Source organism: Eutrigla gurnardus (assembly GCF_963514095.1).
Source record: "Eutrigla gurnardus genome assembly, chromosome: 1".
In the NCBI taxonomy this organism is placed as follows: Eukaryota; Metazoa; Chordata; class Actinopteri; order Perciformes; family Triglidae; genus Eutrigla; species Eutrigla gurnardus.
In genome coordinates, this window is record NC_139915.1 from 27005033 (window position 1) to 27029999 (window position 24967).

A 24967-nucleotide genomic window follows, 5' to 3' on the forward strand; every position below is an offset into this window, starting at 1 on the left:
CACACTTGCACCAAGACATGCAAAGAGAAAAGTGCCATCCAAGCTAATTACACAAGGTCCATTAACATTTAAATCCTTGGAATTTATTTTTGAAAAAAAAATTCTATTTTTAGAATGCCTGCATTACAAGAAGAACATCGTTCCTCCTGCTGGAATATCATAGTGTGATTCCTTTCTGCTACTTCACTGTATCCCAGAGAAATAGCTATTTAAAAAAAAAACAGGGAATTTGTGTCCTGGTTTGTTGCTGATTTGTTCCCATTGTCGTTGTTCATCTTCTCCCAGCCTGCGAGTCTCCCACGAAGGCCCCGTTGTCATAGTGATGCTGATGACTCTCTGGGTCAGGGCTCGCTTGGTCAGTGAGTTGGACTTCATACATGGGTTCTCCCCCTGTGACCGTGATCACAGTGACCTCTGGTGGTGACTCATCAGAAAGGTTCTCTTTTGTTTCCCCCTCGACGCCCAGGGCCTTCAGGATGTCACACTTGCACATGGGGCAGGTCCTCCTCTCCAGCAGCCAGGGCTCGATGCAGCCTTTGTGGAAGAGGTGGTCACATGTCAGCACCGTGACCACGTCCCCCGCCTTGTAGGATTCGATGCACACGGCGCACACTTTGGACTCGCAGGTGGTTTCCTCGTCCCCGGTCTTGAGTTTGCGCACTTGTAGACGCCCGATCGCTTTCTTGGCTTCCGATTTCAGCATCTTCTCTGTGCGCCTGTGCATTCTCAGGCTGTAGAGGCGATTCACAGAGATGAACACGAAGTAGGCGATGGAGGCTACCGTCACTATGAAGAAGACGATGAACATGAAGCAAAGCCAGTACGAGTCCATCCAGGGTCCGTGAAAGCTGCCGACATCGATAAGCATCTGCACATCTGTCCCGTTCTTCACCAGCCTCACAATCTCCATGCCCTGATAGTCGCCGATCATGATCGCCACAATACCAGCTGCATCCGAGTGTGCCATGAGACTGGTGCTGTTGCCACTGCCATCCACGTTGTACACCACAACACCGGCCGCTCCTTGGCGTTTGGCAGCGTTGATCTTCTCACTAAAGGTGCAGTTGCCCCTTTTAACCAGGGCTATCCAACCTGGGGAGCTGGAGTTGCGATTGTAGACGGGATCTGAGCCACAGCCTTTGGGGTCTCCCCTGGGAAGCACAACAATGCCGGAGGTTCTCTCCAGAGGAGAGTTACGACCAAACACGCCGCATTCACAGTATTTGTCCACGGTCACGTTGTTGTTGTTAGCATAGCTTATTTCCACCATGGCCCTCCAAAACACCAAGCCAGCCGAGTGGTGAACAAGTCCCGACAAACACAGGGAAAGCAGCAGACAGTGTTGTGTCTTCTTACCCATGGCAACGCTTGTTTAAAAAAAACGAAAACAAGCGGGAAGCCCTCCGTGAGCTTCTTCAAAAAACTCCTTTATTAGTCCCAGTTCCTGCTTTGTTCGAGCGACAGCGGTCTGAACACAGCTACAGTTTCACCCAAGCTGCCGTCTACGGTAATCTGATATGAGCCAGTGGTAACACAACACGAGCTATGCGTCAGCCACTCACCTCTCGTTATCTTCCTGAACCTTGAACACTGAACACTCCTCGCAGAGGGCAGGGTGCTGGTATTCAACCGGTGGAAGTACACAAAAACACCCAGACCTGTGCAGTTTCCAGCACCAAGGAACAGCATGCGAGGAGGCAAGACGCGATAAGGAAGCGATAAGGATAATTTAATGGACTTAGGTCAATAACAGCGAGCGGTCCTGTGAGACTAATAAACGCTGCTGACTTTCCATGGTGTAATGATGACCGAAGCAACTCGACGAGTTTTTCTAGTTTCGCTGGCTTCCTTCCCCTATTTCTGTCACTAAGAACAATGTTGTGAAAGGCAGACGGACAAGTATTTCTCTGACAGAAAACCAGTCTGCTTCTTTACCACACATTTTACAAGACACAGACACACTCTAAATTTAAAAAAAATAACTTTAAATGTGCAGGATGCACAGAATAAAAAGGTGTTCCCTGTGTTTAGATGGCTAGAAGCACTTAAAGGGCTTCATTCAACACAGCTAGCTTACCAGTGACAACTGAGACGGAACAGGGCATTGTGGAGTTTCCATTGTATCTTCTTACAAGTGAAAGCATGCATACACGTACAAAGAGGCTTCCAGTGACAAATGAGATGGAGAGGCGACTCCTCGGCAAGCTGTTATTTTACCTCCGTTCTCCAACAAACACACACACACACACACACACACACACACACACACACACACACACACACACACACACACACACACACACACACACACACACACACACACACACAGGCCCGCCCTGCAGTACACAGGTCGTTCTAGAATGTGCTATTAAAATATTTATCTCAGCAGGACAAAAATCTGGAGATAAAAAAAGAGCCTGGTATTTATTCTAAGTATGGCTGCCAGTCGCAGTTCTCGATAACGGTAACAATGGTGCTGCTATGACCCTTAAATTCCTGAAACTGAAATCATTACCTAGACACAGCAGAAGGTGAAGAATAACGTGAACCCCATACCGTTTGTTTTTCTGCATAAAAACATTCCACCATACTGGTGTGGTTTTAGAAATCACATTTTCAAGATATCCTCCAAGACTTTCTGCTTAAATGCTGACATCTCTCGGTTGGATAATGAGAAGACAAGTGCATGTCATGAATACAAAAATATTTTTGTAATATCAAAAGTACCACATCTAGTAGGCTGGTCTGATGATGAAATGATGCTAAGATATATAAATACCATGAAAAACAATAACATTCTATGCCGACCGCAGGCCCAATGTGGTCATTACTAAATTAATATATAAGGCATTATTTAAAATAATCTTATGTATAAATCAGCCACAAAATTGTAAAAAATAATCTGATAACTTTTTAAAACTCAGCTCAAAATGTATGTCCATCACTTACAAATGTTTGTTTAAGGAATTTGTAAAATTCATAATTTGTCTGATTATTTATTTCATGATGTCTCATTTATTTGTTTATCTATTTATTTAAACACTTTAATATCCAGGATAGTCCCACGCTGCTACACATTTCCTTAATGTCTAAAAGTCAGACTACAAAAAGCCTCACAAAGAAGCAAGAAAACGTATCTAGTTATACCACACAGGGGCGCCATTTACTCACCGTTTATGTCTGTTATCTGACAACAACAACACGGATTTGACTCGATGTCATCCATCACAACAACAAGAGAAGCTGGTGCAGACTAACGGGGTGATGTGCTGGGCCTGCTAATTAAAACCAAGGCTGCCTTCCAAACCACTTTTTCTCTTGACTTGCATCGGCCCCTACAAACTTAGTTCTGTTACATGCAGTATGTATTCAGTTGGGACACAATACTCCATCATAACACTGCACCTTGAACTTTCACCCTCGTGCTCATATATTTGCTATGCAAAAGATTATGGGGGCAGAACAGTCAGAAAAGCATGCTGACATGAATATTGCATATGTAGTGGCATCTAGGTTGATTTAGCATACTGCATTTGACATGCTATGTATTGAGAATAGGGATGATATGAAAATGTTAATGTCACATTACACTGGCCAAAAAGGTTGCGATTCAGGATATTATCCAGATAATCATCAAAATATGCTTAAAACTCGTAAAAATGGCAGCATCTGGTGTCACGTTACATTTTGTTAAGAAACGAACCACAAATAAGACATCTTTTTTTTGAGTGACAATCAAATAATCTTGAATAAAATTGTGATAAATCATGAGAGATCCCATAAATACAAGATAAATAAATACATTTGAATTCTGTTAATATTTACAATTATCCTGATAATGAAAAGTCTCCATGATCAACTTAGAGTGTTTTTTTTTAATCCTGATCAAAGATTAAATCCTGTATCATCACATCCATTATTGGGACATAATCAATACTTTCCTGGCATACTAATTATTATGGTATTATTGGGATTGGGATTGCACAGAAAATGCCAAGAAGACTTTTTAAAAAGGAATGAATTATCTGGCATAAATCATGCTTTGTATTCATATAATCTGCCACTTAGTGTAGAACATGCAATCCTCACAGTTTGGTGACAAAACAAAAATAAGCAAATCAACTTACAAGTTGTTCTGAAGCTGTGTTTCTGCAGAGAAGACGACTGTCCATCTACTTAATGGTGCCTGAGCACATATGCTCCCTAGAGTGGGGATTTGGGGAAAAGTTTGGGGGCATGTCCAAACAAGCCCCAGACCCCATCACTCAGCACACACACACACACACACACACACACACACACACACGCACACACACACACACACACACACACACACACACACACACACACACACACACACACACACACACACTTCTACTTCTGTCTACTTTGTTGGTGTACAATAAAAGTTGTAACATAAGCCAAGACATGGCCTATAGTTTATATCCATACTTTACTTTGTAACCTAACTGTTAAGTTAAGTTACTGTTGCATCTCCATTGTTATAGATTATGTCATATCAATAAAAAAACAGCCATAGAATAATATCTCAAAGCAAACGTATGATCAAATGCATCCAACTTTGGATAAAAATAAATAAATAAATAAGCTATACATAAAAGTAACAAGTAGGACAGTTAACATGTAGCTATAGCCTAGTGTATTTTAAAAGAGTGAGGAGGGTAAAGACAAAACATTGAGGGCCCATATGATGATGTCATATGACAAACCTGTTAAAGTAAAGAACCCAAATAGGCGAGCAATATAGTGCAGTGACATCACAACCTCTGCAGGCTGCACGACCAGCGTCACAACGCAGATAGGACAAAACTAAACAAACATGGCCACGAACACACACACGTAAACAACGCCGAGCTGCGTAGTGACGTTGACGAGAGAACCACGAATGAGTGCGTTGTTGTTGTTACTCACCTGTTTGAATGAGAGTCTCGCGCACCCCCTCGAGGCCTCCTCAGTCTGTCCATTCTGCCCCTCTGGCCCAGTAGAACCAGTCCACGGAGCCTCTCTTGTCCCAGTAGAGCCAGTCCACGGAGCCTCTCTAGTCCCAGTCGAACCAGTCTACGGCGCTTCTCTTGGCCCAGTAGAACCAGTCCACGGCGCCTCCCTTGTTCCAGAGCAGCACGTGGTACGTAAAGCGCGTTAGCATTCTTGCATGTTAGCTAAACCCAGCATGCGCCTGCAATTTACGCAAACGTCATAGGTGTGTTTGATTTGCGTCACTTAGTGCGCTGGTCAGGTGGTGCATTACAATCACCACTTAATTGGCTCTGCAAACTAACAGTTTGAGGCAAGAAAAGTACTGGAAATAGTTTCTTTTTTTTTTACTTACTTACCAATTTTTAAATGTACTAAAAAACAAAGTAGGCGACAAACAGCTACATAACAAGGACTTTATTTCAGTAATGACTAATGAGTAGCCTATATGTCATTTGTACAGAGGTGGGAAGCAGTGGCGGTTCTAGACAAATTTTACTGGGGGGGCCAAGGTGGGGCCAATGTTTGATCAGAGGGGCACATTAAAAAATGGAAAGTGCCGTTCTCACTCTCATCTCGCATCCGGCAAGGCAGTGTTTGGGTGCGTCGCTCTAATTATTCCGTGTAGAGCGCTGAGTCACATTAGTTCCACTTTTGGCGCTAGCGCATAAAATCGTAATAACTTGATCAATTTATTTCATTTTCATTTTATCATTCAGTCAGCTTATTCAGTCAGCTCTGGGGGGGCCACAGGGGGGGCCTGGGACATTTTTACAGGGGCACTGGCCCCTGTAGGCCCCCGTGTAGAACCGCCACTGGTGGGAAGTAACAAACAGTAGTAGAAATGTCTACTTAATTCGTAGGCCTACTTAATAGAATTTTCACGTATCTGTACTTGACTTTTTCTGACAACTTTCTTTTACTTTTTTACTACATTTTAAACATATTTTCTACTCCTCACATTTTCCAAATAGGCTTGTTACTTTAGTTTTAATGCATTTGGGGGGAATTTGGGATTTTTTCATTATTAACATGATACAAGGTTAATTTATCCTTGCAAAAAAAAAAGAAAAACAGCCAGAAGAAATGTCCTTCATTGGGATACTTTTTACTTTATAATTTATACTTTGAGTACATTTCGGAGCCTGTACTTTTTCCACTTTTGAGTAAAGAAGTTGAGTCAGTCCAGTGAACCCAAGTATCTCTACATGAGTATAGAATAACTGGATTGTTGACAGGCCGATCAATCTTAGAATGAAAGAATGAATACATGAAAAGATGTCTTTGTCAGACACACATGCCATATTGTTAAATTTCTTCCTCGTTTTATAGGCGCATGACCAAAGATTATGCCTTTGCAAAAACATTTTACTGTAGGCTATAAGAAAACTACAAAAATATATATTAAAAAATCTTATTTAACTAATTCCTGACTTCATTTGTAGCCACTAATGACAAATTAGGGTTTCTAAACTGCAGAGCTTCAGGCCGAACCCTATTTATGAATCTATGTAACGTTTTCCAGAAAAGAACAATATTCATAATTTTGTGTGTTAAGGTGGGTTTTTTATCATGAATTAATCTCCCTGAAGCGCCTGCAGGCTGGAGCGCGTTCAAGTCGACCGGAATGACTCGCAAACTCGTGACCCCCCCTCCCTCCATTCTTGGTTGCGCCAGGCCTTAAAAGATGCCGTCTCCCCCCAATAATCCCCCTCAGCAGCTTAGTCGTAGTGTAGTGTTAGATGCTTCAGCCCATGTTTAATCTTTTTTTGTCAGCTTGTTAAGAGTAAAAGAAACATATGACTCCTTGGAATAATTGCTAGTTTTCACTTTTCACTCCAGTGACCATGAATAAAGTTAAGCCCACGGCTCTGCAGAAAAAGAGAAGAAAGGATTTCATACCTTATTTTCTGGGATTTGTAATATTTTTATATTGCACGGTTCATCTCGTGTCATTTACAGCAACAGCAGCCCAGGAAACCCACTCTGCCAGGGTGCGTCGGGCTCTTGGTAAGACAATCCTATTTGTGTGTGATTTGGCTCACTTTATACTGTTTTTTATTTTTAATCTCCCGTAATATTCCTAGATGAGCCTGCGTTTGTTCTATTGCTCTAATCTGTTTAGCGTGTCATTATAAATGCCGCGGCTAATTTTCCCGTTATTACAAAGTGCAAGTAAATCAATTGTGGCTCAGCCACCGTGACGCTGTTTGCTCTATAATCTTCATGTCTCATTGGCGTGAAATTCCGTGTAACTGACATTCAAAACCATCTCGGTGGGCTGATCCTGCAACAGGCTGCTTGTTTTATTGGGGTTGTGACAGATTTTGTGAATGATATGTGTGTGTGTGTGTGTGTGTGTGTGTGTGTGTGTGTGTGTGTGTGTGTGTGTGTGTGTGTGTGTGTGTCCTGCTGTTTCAGAGAACCAGACAGAGTGCGTCCCACCACAGTCGTCCGAGTTCCCCGAAGGCTTCTTCACGCTGCAGGAGCGGAAGGATGGAGGCCTCGTCATCTATTTCATGCTTATTTTCTACATGCTGCTGGCTGTCGCGATAGTCTGCGATGATTACTTCCTGCCCTCCTTGGAAGTGATCAGTGAACGTGAGTGGCGTCAAGCACGCGCCCTAATTGATTCGAATTGAACAGCTGGAGTTTAATGAACGGACATCACTTTGACCAGGGTGTGGTTGTTGTGTTTTCCTCTAGTGGTTCTCCCTTTATATGTTATGTCTTGGCCTCCATTATCAATTAAACCAACATTCCAAATGGCCTTATGCTTATTGTAATAATTGATCAATCTGTTAATAATAATAATTATTATTTTCAATTAATCCGTTATTCATTTGGCCTTTAAAAAGTTTTACAAAGTAGCAAAAAATGTCTGGTTTTGTCTGACCAACTGACCAAAACCCAAATATCCATCCATCCATCCATCCATCCATTGTCTACCGCTTATCCTGTATTCAGGATCGCGGGGGGGGGGGGGGCTGGAGCCGATCCCAGCTGTCATTGGGCGAAGGCAGGCAAAACCCAAATATATTATATATTTTTTAATTATATGCAGCAAATCCTCTCATTTGAGTGGCTGGAACTAGCAAATTCAGATGTTTTGCTCAATTGAACAATGAAAAAATTAATCTATTATCAAAAAGTGTTGCTGATTGATTTTCAGTCAGTGAATCGATTGATTCTTAACTAATAAACATCACCCTAAGATAAATAATGTGAAGCTTCATTTTTTAACATGTTGTTGGTGCTATTGTTGCATTGGATTGTGTATAATCAGGTGTTTCTATTATTTTGTCCACACCATGTAAGCTGTGGTGTCCCTCGTGTGTCTGCAGGTCTAGGACTGTCTCAGGATGTAGCAGGAGCCACGTTTATGGCAGCTGGGAGTTCTGCACCTGAGCTGGTCACGGCCTTTCTGGGTAATCATGCATCAGCATAACAATAATGACAAGCAGCAGAGGTTGATGGCGTGCACAACCACCGTGTCCCATCCTAACCTGATGAACTGTGACTCAGCACCCGTTCGGGAACATAAAGGGACAGCGGCCTTTGATTAGGACGTTTTTCCTCCTCGCTCTTTATTTGATCTCTAGACATTTCCTCGTTTAAAAAAGAAAATCAATGCTTTCACATTGTCCTCAAAGCTAACACGCGCTCTTTATGTGTGCTAGGTGTGTTTGTGACAAAGGGGGACATCGGGGTCAGCACCATTGTGGGCTCAGCGGTCTACAACCTGCTAGGAATCTGCGCCGCCTGTGGACTCTTGGCCTCTGTGGTAAAAATTCTGACACGATCCATTATTGAGACACTGATCATAAGAGCAGCTGCTTTTACTGGGTCAAAGCGGAAGACCCGTTGTGTACACTGTGTTGTATAAGCTGTAAAACATTTATTTCTCTTTCCTTTATCAGGCCGGGCGCCTCACCTGTTGGCCACTGTTCAGGGACTGCCTGGCATATGGCATTAGTGTTTCTGCTGTTATTGCCATCATCTCTGATAACAAGGTGTACTGGTGAGTGGGCGTGTGTGCATCAAGATCTTGTTACATGATGTCCAGACCTTACACCACCGCCTGTTAGTGGGGTCGTAAAAAGCCAAAGTCAGCTGGGTGCAGCCTCTCCTTGCGTCTTGTGACACAGCAACAAATGAAAACAGATCTCAGTGCAGTGGAGACTACTGTACTGTGACTCACTGACATTTATTACAGCGCAATAACTATTCCCTAAATAAGACGATGCCGCATCATAAACACAGCGGTAGCAGTAGCATCCCGTGTTTATGAGAAATTTCAACGTGTACTGGGAGTACTTACTTATTGGTGTTGGCACAATAACAGTATTAGCTTACAAAGTACACAGCTTTATTATACTCAAGATATGGATTTTTTTTTAAAAGCTGAATAACTAACTATAGATAAACCAGACTGTAGTAAAATATTTACCAAAAACATGACTGTAAAGAATATGTTGGTGTGAGAAAGAGACCTTATAAAAGAAACAAGCCAACAATTAAGGAAGTACTGCCAAAATAATCTTCTTAAAGGTGCTAAATTTGATATTTAGAGCATTAATATAGCAGAAAAAAATGATTGAGCAGCTAATTAAGTCACTCTCCCTCTGTGTGTGTTGTTATCCCGCCCCTGTGCTGCGTTCATACGGCGGTTACAGCTGATAATGCCATGTCGAATGAAGTCATAGCGAAAGTGTAGCATCCACCTTCCTGTTTCCCCTCAGGTAAACAATGTTAGCGCTGTCTGCCTGTTAGCACTGTTAGCACCTATAGCTGCCGGCTCAGCCGTCCCCATGTTGAGAGGCAATCGAAATTATCCCAATCTCATGTATAGCACCTTTCAACTACAATTTTTTTTAATACATTTTTTAAAAATCATCAGCTCAAGGCACTTTTGAGGTCATTTATATGTATGTTTTCCTGTGGTAACTTCTCTAAAAGAAGATATTGCCAGAGCTTTTGACCGCCATCTTCAGCAAATGGAACTTGAAGCTCAGAAGTGACACATAAGCACAAGTTCCATTTTCTGAAGTTGGACATGGTATCGTATTCACTGCTCGTATCTTACGATCAATGTGAATATTTTTGTTCACAGGTATGACGCTGCGTGTCTGCTGCTGGTCTACGCCGTCTACATAGTGGTCCTGTGTTTTGACCTTCGTATCAGCGAGTTTGTCCTGAGGAAGCTGAGCCCTTGCTGCACTTGTCTGGGCCAAGGGTCCGGCGAGAAGACCGAAACGCAGCCTCTGATGGGCTGGAGCGACGAAACCAGTCTGCGGGTTCACAGCCGCTCCAGGACAGACAGTGGGATCTTCCAGGACGACTCGGGATACTCTCACCTCTCCCTCAGCCTGCACGGCCTCAATGAGATTCCTGAAGGTAAAACACATTCTCTTGGCGCACTCAGTATTTCCAACATGTGTCCACCTGGAGTGTTTGACCTTCATGACCCCTGATTTTGTTTGCTTGCATTCCAGCGGAGCACAAAAGTGTGTTCTCCGTGCCGGAAAGCGACCTGAAGCGGATCCTCTGGGTTCTGTCTCTGCCCATCATCACTCTGCTCTTCCTCACCATCCCAGACTGCAGGAGAAGGTTCTGGAAGAAATGGTTCATGATAACCTTCCTCATGTCAGCTGTGTGGATCTCGGGTTTCACGTACATACTGGTGTGGATGGTCACCATTGTTGGTAAGGTCATCGTTTGGAGTTTTTTTTTTCATTCTGTGATGTCAAATTTGTACCTCAGTGTTTTCAGTTTAGCTGCAGGGGTAAATCGGCCCCTAACGTGGTTGAAACTTGTGAGAAAAATGTCTGATTTGCAGAGTAGAATCACATGTTGGTCTGCTGGCTAATTCCTGAGATGCCATTGTCCTGGAAAGCCAAGAGACATGGGGGGGGGGGGGGGGGTTATTGTAACTCCAGTAGACCATGTGCATAACCAGGATTACAGTCTGCTTCGCCCTGAAGGAAACAGTCATGTGAGCTCTGAGTGTATAAACAAACGTATCCACAGGCACAGGTCCAAGGATATAGAACTGACCTACCATCAGGCTAAAAGGGGTAGCTTCCTCATGTGACGGTGGTGGGTCTACTGAAGTATAATGAGATTATTATCCCGTAGTCGTCAGACAGGCTCACATGGAAGGGGTTTACTCTTATGACAGAGCAGGCATGGGGCCGAGCAGGTACAACTCAAACACACCATCTGTGAGGGAGAATGTATGCGGTTATTATTCGGGTACCAGTGGAGTTTAAGACTAACTGAAATATTTTTTCACCCCAACTGGCGTCCAATCAGAAACATAGCTGATATTGAGGACACAAGGTCACGCCCTCTGTACTCTGAATACACAGATTCTGCATCGACTTGAATGGAATCTGTAGACAACACTTTGGCGTTGCAAGCGTTCTGGTTTTCCTTTTGGCTAATCCTGTTCAAGCAGGTTTTAGTTGAATACAGTTCAAGGGTCCGTGTGGAGGGCAAAAGAGGCGGAACGCATTGACTGAAGTGTTATTTAAGAACCCACTGGCTATCTTCTGATGGAGATTTGGATTCATTGATAATTAAATCCTTAACTGGCTACTTGTAAAAACAAATCTGATCGTACACGTCGTCGCTCGACTCCAAATCCAGTCAGGGATTTCAAGTTTTTAATCGGACAGTAAACAATGCGCTGCTACTCCTGAACCCCAGAAATATAGCCTCTTGGCCCCGGAGGCTGATCATCGTTAGATCGATAGCTGATTGGTTCTGAGATTATGTCTTCTTTAACATTTCTGGAAGTTTTGGCGGTGTATAGCGACATTAAAAGATTACGAGTCGGATAACCCATATTATACCTGTTTGGATTTGTTAGGCTTTTTCTAATACTTTAAGACTATGTGATAGGAATTCATCTCCGATTAAGTATAATATCACTGAATTAAGTAGTCTCCACCAGAATTACACAGCTGGCACAAGCACATAATGTATGAGAAACAATACATGTAATTGAACAATTAAGTAATTAATGTAACTGATGCTCAAACAACATTGTAGTTAGCAGTTTATTGAAATTTTGTTTCGGTGGGCGTGGATCTGTTTGAGGAACGTGGTCTTGTGACCAAAGTATTATGAAAATCCTGCTATGGGCCTCGAGTGATTACTTGTTAACTCTATAGCCACGGTTAAGATCAGCTGATCTTCACATAACTTGATGTTGTTGAAGGAGGGGGGTGGGGGGGATTCTGACTGATTCTGACTGTGGGTGTGGATTACATTTTCACAGGCGAGACCCTTGGCATCCCCGATACAGTTATGGGACTCACTCTGCTGGCTGCGGGAACCAGCATACCAGACACCATCGCCAGTGTGATGGTGGCCAGAGAAGGTAAACACCAGTGTCACGGTAATCAGTTGCAATTCACAGCAATCCTGGAAAAGGTGCCAAACTGCTCATCTGGGATCTCATTGAAATGCTCATTCACACACTAATGGCAATATGGGCCACAGTTTGAAGCCAGCCATAACAATGATTTAAATCTGCTTCCATTGTGAGTTCAATGTACAAATACACTGAGCCCTTGCTAAACAAGGAAGTGGGAACTATTGATTACTCTTTCACTTTGCTGAGTCACTTTCCAATCAGAGATGAGGAAAAAGTAAAAAAATAAAACTGAACTCGTGTGCGAGTAGATTTAAATCCAGTATGAAAACATGTTTTCTGTTCTTTAGGGAAAGCTGACATGGCCATGTCGAACATTGTGGGCTCTAATGTTTTCGACATGCTGTGCCTGGGCCTGCCGTGGTTCATTAAGACCGCCTTTGTGGACACCAACAACCCCGTAGAGGTCAACAGCACTGGACTGGTCTTCATCTCCTTCACTCTCCTCATTTCCATCGTCTTCCTTTTTGTAGCCATTCACATTAACGGATGGAAGTTGGACTGGAAGTTGGGAATCGTGTCTCTCTTCTGCTACATCGTCTTTGCCACTCTGGCCATCCTGTATGAGCTGGGGATTATTGGCAATAATCCCATAAGGCTGTGCGGCGACTGAGATCTGACCTCCTCAGGACTGAAGCCATAGTGACTCAAAACGCTCCAAAAACAAAATTGTTACGCCACGGAAACATGGTCCCACTCACATGCGGTTATATTAGGAAGGAAGACGTGTGCTGGTCACATCTCACTAAGAGGATGAGCTCCAATAGTAAGGGGGAAGTGTACCAAAGATCATTCTTTGTGTGCCTGTGAGATCCAGGCCTGCCTTCCCATTCAACTATGTTTTGTCTTACTCGATGCCCATTAACAGAAAACAGGGTGTCACGGGAGAAACTGCCAAGTTAAAACAAGAATTACGGTCTGACGAGTCAGTCAAGTAATAAAAAGGTGTCAACAAACCACAATTGGCCTTGTCCTTCTTTTGAAGTGGGTGAGTCAAGACAAAAACGTCCCATCTAGACAACTGTGATAAGCTTTTACAAGCAAGTCATTAACGCTTGCCGGAAGGTAGAAAACAGTAAAACAAATAAATAAACTTTCCACAGGTCTCCCATCACATAAAATGTGAAACTAGAATGAATTTAGATGTTTAATGAGCAGCTAACTGCACGCCCACATGGACTTCAGACACTGATTTATTTAGAGTGGTCACAATGGCAATGTAATCAAAAGGAACTATCTACTATCAACCGAAACAAACACTATCACCAATCTTGGAGATCTGGGAATTTAAATAGCATCCTGTGATTAGTGTGGGAGTCCACGGCAGATAAAATCCATGTCCATTCTGTTCTCACTTTATTCCAATTGCTGCCTTTGTATTTAACGTGGAATTTCCCCACCCATAAGACGCCACTGCATGGCACTGTTGAGCAATAATACTAAATAGATAAACACCTCGGGTTCAGTTGACACATTGCAAAGAACAACTTCAAGACTTCGATCTCAGGAGATTTAACAAGCACCAGGTTTAAAAATTAAAACGTTTATTTGTCCAAATAAACTTCCTAAACAAATTAAAAAGGGTTTACAAAACAAAAGATAAAAGAGCTACGTAGTATATATAAACAAAACAAAAAAAAACAGTGAACACATGGAGATATGAAGTAGTTGTGTTTTTAAAACAAAACAAAAAAAATCATTGGCAAGAGGGCTGAATGTGGATGTGTGTTAGCGTGACTTTTACAAAAGCTCTAGGCGTTTCGATCGATGCGCACGTCCACCTCTCGGCCGTTGATCTTGGTTCCATTCATCATCCTGCAGGCCTTCTCAGCGCTGTCTGGACAGTCAAATCTCACCGTCCCACAGCCCTTTGACTTGCCGTTCTCCATCTTGATCTCTGCGAACATTACCTGGCCTGCAGTGGAGACGAATGAGCAATGAATGAGTTATGAAACCACAAAGTTTCACAACGTGTTGATGAATTCTAAACCGGTAATTTGAGCATTCTCGTCCAACGGCCATTCACGATGACTTGTCAGAGACTTACCACAGTGACTGAACTTCTCTTTCAGCTTTTGCCATGTCAGATCATAGGACAGCTGCAACACACAAATGCAAACTTCATTTTATATATTGAGGCTCGGCGAAACTAGTATAAGATGCAAAGATGAGTGGATCAATAAAGCATAAAGTACAAATACATAATGAAGAGATTCAGGTGGAAAATATGGCAACAGTCAAAAACCTCCCTGTGAACTACAGCAGCAGTTAATTAATCTAAAACACACCAATCACAAACTACTAATTTACCGCATCATTACCATTTGTATTAAGCATGGCAAGCATGGGTTGTTTCCCCAATACTGGTGCATCAACGCATAAAGAAAATGCATTTATCAACAAAATATTCATTAAGTATGTAAGGAGGTCGTTGAGATGGCTCCGTAACACCAATCCCATTTAAAAAAAGACTTCTCATTCTCTACACAAGCAAAGTTCTCACATCATCCAGACTTACATTCCGCACAAAGATCTGACAGCCTGCCTTGGACCCAGAGCCCCTGTCAGACATGCCTCCGCCTATGTGACCCGGTCCACCACCTCCATAGCCACCAAAGCCACGGTTCATGTCCATTCCTGACATGCCCATACGGTCAAAGTTGGAGCCCATCCGGTCCATTGACATATTTACCATTCCACCACCTGCAATCAACACAAACACACCAGAGACCAATTTCAATCTATGTATTCCATATTTTAAAACCTGCATGGTGAAACTGCCTGACACGAGTCATTACAATGATGCCTTTCACCATCTTAAATGTAGCTTTTAATTCATTTAGTCAACTGACATGTCACTGAAGTGTGTTTAAACACTGTAAAATTGTCATTTCAAAACATTGTCTGTCACAGAGTCCAATGTCACTGTGACATTGTTTGTACAGGGACAACAAGAAGCACGTATTCTTCTCAACAGAAATGTAAATGACCATGTGAATGCAAATTTTCTCCAATGCTCCATTTTCATTTTGCGTTACGAATGATTGTCAACGCACAATGACAAGTGCAAAGCAGTGGGTTTGAGTGTGCAAGCTGTGTGGGCGACTCTTAAGTGGACCCGCTGTTCTGGTTTGTGCACAGGCAGCAGTGCTGAGTGCAAAAGGGCTGGCTGAAGTGGGCTAGAAACAGGTGAGTCAATCACAGTGAGGTACAACAATAGCTGAACATATGGAAAGGCACTTCTTCAGGGAAGTCTGGATGGTGCAGAGACGCACGACGTGAACACAAAGCTGCAGCCAAAAGCAGAGGGCAGATGAAGTTTGTGATGATGTTCATATGCCTTCATCAATAGAACACTATTTTGTTTTTTATTCTACTGCATCTTGCATCAAAAAAAAAAAGGACTCCGTCTGGCAACCCAGGTAATAAAGTGTGTAGAGCTGCATTGATGTATTCTGTTATCCTGGTTGCATGTGCACATAATTGAATCAAAAGATAATCAATCAATTACGTACAACGTTGTGGATGGCTGTGCATAATGGAAATATACGATACAATAATAACAGCCAAATAACATCTCTCTCATAAAAAGGAAGATGCTATGGCTTTATTCCTCCATCTACACAACATGCACATTAGATCATTTATCATGCTACTCCTACTTCGGCATGCATCACACACCACTGCACAGGGACTTCATGTTCTGTTTAAGGACAATATATGAGCTGCGTGATTGCATGTACTGAGGTCATCTGATTGAAGGACAGCCTATCCAGCCACTGGGCCTCCTTGTTACCCATTACCTATTCAGCAAAGCATGACACTTAATGACTTGACACATCATGGTACACAAATACTCATTCCTCCACTAACACCATTGGTTGTTTTAACTGCCGCAGGTTTATTAAATGGTCATGCCTAATAGCTTTCCAATGTCAACAGTAATAGAGCAACATTTATTTTAAATCAGGCTCTATTTTTCACTTCTCTACCACGATTGCGATGGAGAGAGCTTTATCAAGTCACTCATGAGAATTTACGATTACGCCGATAATGGAAACAGTGGATTTAACCCGATGTGCGATAAAATCTTACATCTTCCTATCCCTAATCAATACTGCATTTTTTAAAGTGTTTTCCACAGTATCAATACACGGGTACAAGCCACACTTTCTGCCCTCTGTTCTCACAGACAGCAAGGTGACACACGCTCTGCCATTTATCTTTTAATACAAATCTAAAACTGCACGCCCTCCTCAATGTTTTGTCGACATTTCCCTGTGGAATTGAAAATAGACCTGAATAGCTAGATTTTTTCAGGCTTTTATATTGAAGTTAGAAATTCCACTATTGAGACAGAACTAGATTTGATATATAACAGATTTAGTAAAGTATACATATATATCTAATGTACCTATTCCAGTCCCCATGTGCCCCATGCCACCACTGCCCATGCCACCTCCAAAACCTCCACCTAGAAAAGAGAACAGAATGCAAGTCGTTGCACATCAGACCGTTACTTAATATCGCAACTGCAAACACAGAATCAGTCAACCTACAAAAAGCAATCCCTAAACCCAATCGTCACTCAAAACCAGACTACACAGAGGAACTTGCATAACCACCTCTGTGTCTGCAGTTTAAGGTTGTCTGAGGTCAGAGTAGCACTTACCCATTCCACCAAAAGAATCACCGAATCCTCGATTCATCGGCATGTCACTGTGGCCAAAGTCCCGATCCATCCCACCCATTCCTGAGCGGAACATATCTCAACACAGAAAAAAAAAACTAACCTTAGACTTGAAAGGATATTTGCCGGTTTTAAACCTAATCCAAGATAGATATATAGTGTGAAAAACACCTGTAGTTATTACTCTCTATGTTCTCTGGGATGCAGCTGCAAGATCTGTTGTTCGTACTCAACCCAGGGACATAACTGGGATGAGTACTTGGGGAATTTATTTCTTCAGTGGAATACATTTACCATCAGCACTGATTAAACATCCGCATAAGGCGTGTGTCAACTTTCCCTTCAAATTACCAATAACACAAAGGTGCATTGCAGTGTTTACAGTATAACATCCTAGGGCTGAACCTCATCTCTTCATCACTTACCTCCCATCCTGCCACCTGCTGCCATGTCTCTCCCTCCAAAGCCACCCATGCTGCCCATGCTATCCATGCCCCCAAAGCCCCCACCTCCACCTCCACCCATTCCTGTCAAAAGCAGCACAAAGTTTGAACATCACTCCGCAAAAAAAGATGGCAATGGTAAAAAAAAATCTGAAGTAGCAAAAAACGTACCTCCTCCAAGTCTGTTCATTCCACCATAACCTTGAGCTTCCATACCTATGGCAAAATAAACAATCAGTCAGGCTATGCCAGAGCAGATATTGTATTGATTGTATTCAGTGTGTATATTTATCCCTGGAAAGATTCTGTGTCTAGCCAGGGGCACTTTTTGGCACAATGTCAGTCACATCATAACACTTAGTAATGTAAACGTGATTTATCTGAGCTGGTAGGTTGATGCCAACATATTACAGAACTGCTGAATAACGCCGCCTGGTGGTGCTAATGTGTTTACCAGCTAGCAGAGATTCGCTAGATCGGATTCTCTCCAATCAGCATTTGTCAATAGACAGAGACTGGTTTGCAACACAGTTTGTGATGTATTGTTTATAGAACCCAAACATAACTACAAATATTTGAGAGGCAACTGACCTCCATGGCCCATGGAGCCCATGCCTCCTCCTCCTCCTCCTCCACCTCCTCCTCCTCCACTGCTCACACGGTTGGCATTTATAGGCTGCCCTCCTGGCCCCAGTCCCATGCCAATACCGCCTAGACCCCCTACATACAAAATGCACATGGAGAAAAAAAGAGGAAAGTTTGGAATTATATAACATGTATATGTATACTTCATATATAATAAGCAATTATGCTACTGACAACAGACATTCATTGAGACTTTTTTGCAATTAATATAAAGCCGCTACTGCCAAAACCAACTATCACAAATGGAAGATACACTGCTCAGAGGATATTTTATATCCTGGCAGTTGGGTAGAGCAGGCATCATCTCTTCACCCATGTGTTATGTTGTTCAATATTACCCTATTCTGTTTTTTTCGTGCAGAAAGACTTCAAATACAGTGTGTTCATCAGACCTCTGTCCATTCCATTACTAAACAAGTCCACCAAAACATGGGAACCTGCTACAACTCAAATTAACTGAAGTCTGCCACCTCCAGGTAAAGTCTAACAATATCATAAAAATATATATTTGCAAACCACAGTAAAACAAGCATAACAACAACAACAACAACAACAAAACAATACAAAATGCAGATTTTCCATGTCTAAAAATGGTTTCAAATGAATTGCTTCTTGAACAAGTTTTAAAATATTTAACTGCCGTGGCAACTGCTACTTGTTTGATCGTGAACTTAACATATGAAGCAGTATGCAAATGACGGATAACATCAAGAGCCTACAGCTACTGAACATACCCTGGCCTTTGTAACATCACTGTAAAATATCTATTCAATTTTACTAATATGTGGCATAATGTTCCCAGAGGGCATCATAAATCTTACACTGACAGTTTTATGGCTATACAAAATTCATTGATCTTATTACAATGGATTTGAGTTTGATATGAACAACTGACGGAAAGACGAGTGTACTCACGTGGTAACTGAGGTGATTTTTCAACCTGACGGAAATCTTCAGGGGGAACAGATTTCTCATCCTATAAAACAATGCATCAAACGTGAAAATGTATTTCCACATCCTCTGTACAAGTTACATAATTCAAATTAACATACCATTTTAACGTGCATCTGTCTGTCAAAAAGCATCTGTCCATTGAACATGGCTGAATCCAGAGTTAAGGAAAGGGTAAATCATTACTATGTTGTTCTATGCTTTTTCCATTTTCCATTTATATTTTTGTGTGCAACTGAAGGATACATATGGCCTGCACAGCCTCAAGTGACTGCTCAAAAGTCACTGTTCCCATCCCGCGACTTTTGCCATCTTTATCCTCCTTTACATCTGCTCGTTTCACCAAACCTGCCATGCCAAACACTTCTTTCAACTTCTTCCAGCCCACTTTGAAATCCAGCTGTAAAAACAACAAAGTTGTTTTAATCAGCATGAATAATCATCACAAGCAAGATTTGGAAATTGTTTTTGCTACGTGTGTTCTCACGTTGGCCACAAACACTGTGGTGCCTAGTCGTCCACCCTGCAGGGCATGGATGACGTCCGGTGGGATGTTGGGGTTGTTGGCAATAGAGGGTGGTATGTTCATTCCACCAGGCCCCATGTCCTGCCCACGACCTCCCTGTTGACCTCCTCCCATGCGCTGCAGCACACGCCGGGCATGTTCCCCATCGGGGTCCTTATGAGAAAATACATTACAATTTACTTCTGATCTCAGATAATATGGCAAATCAAGATAAAATCCCAAATCAAAATAATCTTGGGGGGAGGATTGTACAATTAATAGGTGTAATTTTATTCTAAACTTGATTGTGTTATCTGTATCGGATATTCCAGTGTCTACCAAATTTCTATATTGGTTAAAAAAAACAAAAAAACAAGGACATTTATTCTTTCAGCAAAAACAAGTAGTCATAATTTGCTCTGACCTCTTTGATATTGAGTGGTCTTCCACTCAAGTCATGCTTATTCATAGTTTCTATCGCCTTCTTCACAAACTCCTCATCTTTGAACTCCACCACACTATTGAATGAGGAAAACAGAGACATCAGATGACTCGATGCAAGTGTGAGATTAAAAAAAAAAAAAAAAGTTTTTTTTAAAGTAAGGTAGTGTCTTACCCACAACCCTAACCAGGGGTCATCAGTCCAGGTAGCACACATTTCCACAGTTGGAGGAGTGAACAAAATACAGTTAAAACCAAGACAATGCAGTAGAACATTATAAATCTAAAGTATCAACATGCTTCTAGTATTTTCTATTGTGCATGTCAGCAATATTTTGCCCACAAGCTTGAGCTAGCAGGTTTTTGGTTGTGTTTAAGCCTACTGCCAAGATTAAAAGGGTTACTATTATAAAGCATATTATTGATCATTATCTAAAGGAATGTTGACAATTAATACTAATGAAATAACAAAATTAAATGTTTCTTTTTTTTCCTTCCTTTCTTTTTTTGTTAAAATATTTACCTTAAACATTTTAATGTTTTGAACTGGACACAAATACCAAGGTAGAAAATTAAAACAAACTGCATTAACAAATTGATTGAGTACATTGTTTAGAATTGACCAGTTTTTCCACTGCAATAAAAAAATAGTGTGGGCCACCTTTACATCTATAGTATGCATTTTGCCATTAAATATAAAAACATAAATAAAAAAAAACACTACAGGATTTTTCAACACTGTTCCTTTGAACAGAGACCTGTGCCATATAACATAATTGTAAAATAAGATTTGAGACATGAGGGTCAATCAATAAGACAAATCACACAACCCACATTCCCCTTTGGAAAATGGCCAAACAAACAAACTTTTACACCAATTGAAATAACAACAACAAAAGCAAAAGTGCACTCTTAGATGAGTTCATTGGGCTACTTTTCCAAAATCAACAGGACATCTCCCTTTCAAATGAGGATCAATCATTAGCCAACGATCAGGCTCTAAACACAACCCACAGTATCTCCAGTTCAGTAACTTAGTAAGACCCAAAGGATCAGAACCTAAAAGAGCACTTGATTAATGAGAGCCTGCTGAGGGCATTTAAAACCTCGTGCAGCAAGTTGGCCACATCACTTACCCTTGACTTTCCTTCTGCATCCTTAAAGAGCTCCACGTATGTAACCTCACCAACTACATGAGACATACAAAGGAAAAATACCAAAAGAACAAAAGGAATTTAAGTCACCAAGTCTTCAAGTCGCTGTTGGCCTTGGCAATGCCGCTACAGATGGAGATGTCCCGTTAATGATCAACAGTCAGCCCAGACCAACATCCCACCAGACAACACCATGCCTTTCTGGGCAGTGACTGAGACACTCAAAGGCCAAGGCCAGAGAGAAACACAGCTACATTAAACCTGGGAAATTCAAAAGACTTCAACATGATCAGTTTGTCAACAAATTCCATTCATGTCAGTTGAGATGTTTAAGCTGTCCTTTGAACTTTTAAAGGCTTCTTGAGACCCCATAATTCAGAAAGTAAAACATTACAATATTTTCATTGATATAATCAAGATTCACCTTGCAACAGATGCAACAAATCATTCAACAATCAATTCTACTACTGTTTTGAGGTTACATTTTGGAGCTAACAATGCCATAAAACAAGTGACAATGTAACTAAGATCCTTTTCTCACAGACATATCAGCCCAAACTAAATTGGTGTCCATCCAAAAAGTGTATTAAAACTCCAATAACCTAATATCACACTATGTTGGTTCCCTACTATTTGCACTTAGTACATCCAAAGAAAGCTACAAACTAATTGACTACTGCTAGAAGCAGGATGCAACATCTGGTAAAAAGGGGAAAAGGGGTCAAGAACTTCTGATGAGCTGAAGTGATAGAGAGAAGTGAGATACCATCCCCATCACTGGGGACATTACCTTTCTCGCGCATGAGATCTTTAATTGCCTGCCACTTCATATCATAGGGTATATTGCTGATGAACACCCGGTTCCTATGAGCACCCTTCTTTTCGCCACCATGTTTCTCTTTGTAGGGATGGTAGCGGCTTCCTCTTCTGTTCCCGGAGGACTTCTCCTTCCCATCATGCTTTTCTTTGGGAAGCTTATTTTCTTCAGGATCCCTACAAAATACACACAGCAACAAGTCAGAGAACAACGGTCTATTTCAAAACCAGATTATGTCTGTACTTTAAAAGACCTGATTATATTAACTTATTAATACCATGTTCCAATTTTGTTTGCATTTCGGTAGCAATGTGCTTTTATTTACCATGAAATAATGCTTTCTTCCCCACAGAATGAATGAAAATGCTCTATAAAAGTTACCCTTTGATTGCTATGTATTTAAAGGGGGATTATCATAAATAATTTGCTGTGTAATGTTTTTTATTCAAACAAGCAGGCTTGGCTAGTGTAGCAGAAATCCGAATGAGGTTACATTAAATTCAACGCTCGTTGACGGATGTTCAGTTTCTGCTAGTAAAAAAAAAGAAGCTCTAATACCGTTACTAGGGTTACGTTAGCTAGCGTAGTTCATTGAGACCAGCCTACGGTGGATCACCGCGGAGCCACTAGCAGCTAACTTCACGTTACAGTTAGCTTGGCACAATGAAACATGTGCTTAAGAGGGGTGCTAATGCCAGCTGTTAAAGCCACCTCTTTCACAAAGTGCATGCTATTTGATTTATCATACTATTTGAAGGGTTAAGCTAGTTAGTTAGCTACCTTTAACAATTGTGTTAGCGTTAGCAGACAAGCAAAACTACCGAGATAATCATCCGGTAAGGTTGGCCAACTGCACAATGCAACGTACCAATTTTGACTTTCCGGTTAGAAATTCTATGTTATAGTTTTAACACCATGTTAGCTACAAATCACACAGCTGCGAAACACTTGCAATGTTTGACTACATAGCTTAGCGGCTTCTTGGCTAACAATAGCTAGCATCACAAGACTCCATTTTAGCTAAGGTAGCTAACGGCTACACAGACGGAGCGGACAGAACAATGCATCATTTTCACTCACGTTTTCACGCCATTGGGTGTTTCTTCAGACGTCTCCTCGGATTCGGACTTGACGGATTCAATGGAGTCCTCTTGCTTTAGCTCCTCGTCAATAATTATAACATCTTCCATGTTGTGGTCTGTTCGCTTCACACAACGCAAGATGCCCCTGTCACTACGCAGTTCAAAATGTGATCTGAGATTTGTGCCTCCAACGCGAGACTTGGAGCTCAGCTGTTGCTAGGCAGCCTGGGTGAATGGAATATTATAGGTGTTTGGAGTCCGCAGAATTTGGGATTTTCGCAAATAAAAAAATTAGACTATTTGTAAATATTGTGCACATAATTATTCTGAGTTTGGTAGACAGTTCCAGGTGTTAACAAGTGAATTAGAGAGCGAGTGACTTAATTTGTGGGAGCATAGAGTAAACCTTCATAATGGATGTAGTAGCCTATGTCTGCAAAGAAAGCCATGTGAAGACCTGTGCAACTCACCAAAGCAGTATGATCCATGCACAAGACAAAGCTGGGATATTTGAACTGCCTTATCTACCAGGAACCAGGAAGAGCCTGAAGACTCTTTGTTGTGCTAATGACAAACTGCAGAATGCACCAAACCCATTTATAATTCCTGAATCTATGCACTTTTACTCAGCTGGCGGAGTAATTCTATTCACACAAACTTTTTTAACGTCAGTAGAGAATGTGCTCAGTAAGTCTGTGCTGATACATCCACTGAAATATTAATTAAAAATATGACTATTTAATATCCCATACATTTGAAAGTTTATCCAGCTCCAAATTGCTAAAAGTTTTGTTTTTTATTTGTTGTTTTTTTAAGATATGAAGATAACAACCTTTAGGGCCTTATAAGCATACTGTAGTTGTATGCTGCACAAAAAGTCTAATTTATAAATTGTACGCATGCCTACATCTGGGCAATGATTAAAAGCAAAACTTCAATTAAGGGTAGGCTATTTTTTTTAAATTTTTTATCTTGAATCATATATTCTGAGGAAATCATTAACAGTCAAGCCATTTTTAAGCTACTCATATGGCTACTGCCCCATTTACAACCAATTCACACTACAACTGCATAATCCAGAAGTCAGAATCCTCTGTACATTTACAGATGAGCTTCTCCGACCCATATGTTTGCTACGTCATCCAGAAGTATCTGATTCCTCTACTAATAGTTTGATTCAGCCGCTTAGGTTACTGCAAGATAGCCTCAAACACAACAACATGGTGTAACAGCAGAATACTAGTATATTTCCCTTCATTCAGTAACAGATGCCACTGTTACGTCAGGTTCGGTGAATGACGGATTGCGTCAACTTTCAATTACCAAGGATCAGGTTGACCCGTAATACTGCAGGGACATCAACCTTTAACATGCAGGGCAGTACATGTATTGCTCTGTAAATGTAAAACCAGGTCAATAAACTGATAATACATTTCTTTGATTGCCCGTTGTTTTCATAGTTGTATCCGTAGTTCTGAGTAAGCCTTTGGATGTGATTTCAATCAGGAGTTATCAAAAATGTGTTGTGGCTTCCTTGGAAACACTCCAGACTATAAAAGTTTTCCACTTTATGTGACAACAACTTGTCTTTACAACAGACCAAGAAAAGTTATTTATCTTTCTATAAAGAATTTTTAAGTACATTTTCCTGGTCATTTTTAAATAGCTTTTAAACAATAACCATATTTCTCTTGTCTTGGACACTATAATGTGCACAATCACCTTAGCAACATCTCTTTAATAACAATATTGCAGATAATTGTATTTATTCTAAAAAAGGCAGACCTCCGTGTACATTTAATT

The 24967-nt window shown here is 41.3% G+C and overlaps 3 protein-coding genes across 3 annotated transcripts; 1 reads left to right on the forward strand and 2 right to left on the reverse strand.

Annotated features, from left to right (window-relative positions):
* Window positions 1-240: 240 nt before the first annotated feature.
* Window positions 241-1782, reverse strand: LOC311022450 (RING finger protein 148-like). The gene has a single exon (XM_084023704.1). It carries the CDS (start codon window positions 1358-1360, stop codon window positions 272-274), a length of 1089 nt encoding a protein of 362 aa, XP_083879830.1. The 5' UTR covers window positions 1361-1782; the 3' UTR covers window positions 241-271.
* A 5045-nt stretch (window positions 1783-6827) lies between these two features.
* Window positions 6828-13387, forward strand: slc24a5 (solute carrier family 24 member 5). The gene is made up of 9 exons (XM_084005948.1): window positions 6828-7005; window positions 7417-7596; window positions 8340-8423; window positions 8676-8779; window positions 8916-9016; window positions 10109-10392; window positions 10491-10700; window positions 12281-12382; window positions 12727-13387. Exons 1-9 carry the CDS (start codon window positions 6843-6845, stop codon window positions 13047-13049), a joined length of 1551 nt encoding a protein of 516 aa, XP_083862074.1. The 5' UTR covers window positions 6828-6842; the 3' UTR covers window positions 13050-13387.
* A 576-nt stretch (window positions 13388-13963) lies between these two features.
* On the reverse strand, window positions 13964-23327 carry myef2 (myelin expression factor 2). The gene is made up of 17 exons (XM_084015614.1): window positions 23163-23327; window positions 22056-22258; window positions 21248-21300; window positions 20287-20294; window positions 20095-20188; window positions 19653-19844; window positions 19412-19565; window positions 19267-19316; window positions 19130-19190; window positions 18161-18289; window positions 17741-17785; window positions 17552-17653; window positions 17109-17204; window positions 16851-16910; window positions 14955-15139; window positions 14484-14535; window positions 13964-14351 (listed from the first exon to the last, which is right to left on the reverse strand). The coding sequence occupies exons 1-17, from the start codon at window positions 23270-23272 to the stop codon at window positions 14188-14190; spliced, it is 1758 nt and encodes a 585-aa protein (XP_083871740.1). The 5' UTR covers window positions 23273-23327; the 3' UTR covers window positions 13964-14187.
* Window positions 23328-24967: the final 1640 nt, after the last annotated feature.

Bases quoted from the DNA above. Each gene is read 5' to 3' on its own strand.
- LOC311022450 (XM_084023704.1), bottom strand. From the start codon at position 1,360: ATGGGTAAGAAGACACAACACTGTCTGCTGCTTTCCCTGTGTTTGTCG.
- slc24a5 (XM_084005948.1), top strand. From the start codon at position 6,843: ATGAATAAAGTTAAGCCCACGGCTCTGCAGAAAAAGAGAAGAAAGGAT. The intron at 7,006-7,416 runs GTAAGACAATCC...CTGCTGTTTCAG, and splicing joins CAGGGTGCGTCGGGCTCTTG to AGAACCAGACAGAGTGCGTC. The intron at 8,424-8,675 runs GTAATCATGCAT...TATGTGTGCTAG, and splicing joins GCTGGTCACGGCCTTTCTGG to GTGTGTTTGTGACAAAGGGG.
- myef2 (XM_084015614.1), bottom strand. From the start codon at position 23,272: ATGGAAGATGTTATAATTATTGACGAGGAGCTAAAGCAAGAGGACTCC. The intron at 17,786-18,160 runs GTCAGTTGCCTC...ATTTTGCCATAG, and splicing joins GGGCTCCATGGGCCATGGAG to GTATGGAAGCTCAAGGTTAT. The intron at 17,205-17,551 runs GTAAGTGATGAA...TTCTGTGTTGAG, and splicing joins AGCAGGTGGCAGGATGGGAG to ATATGTTCCGCTCAGGAATG.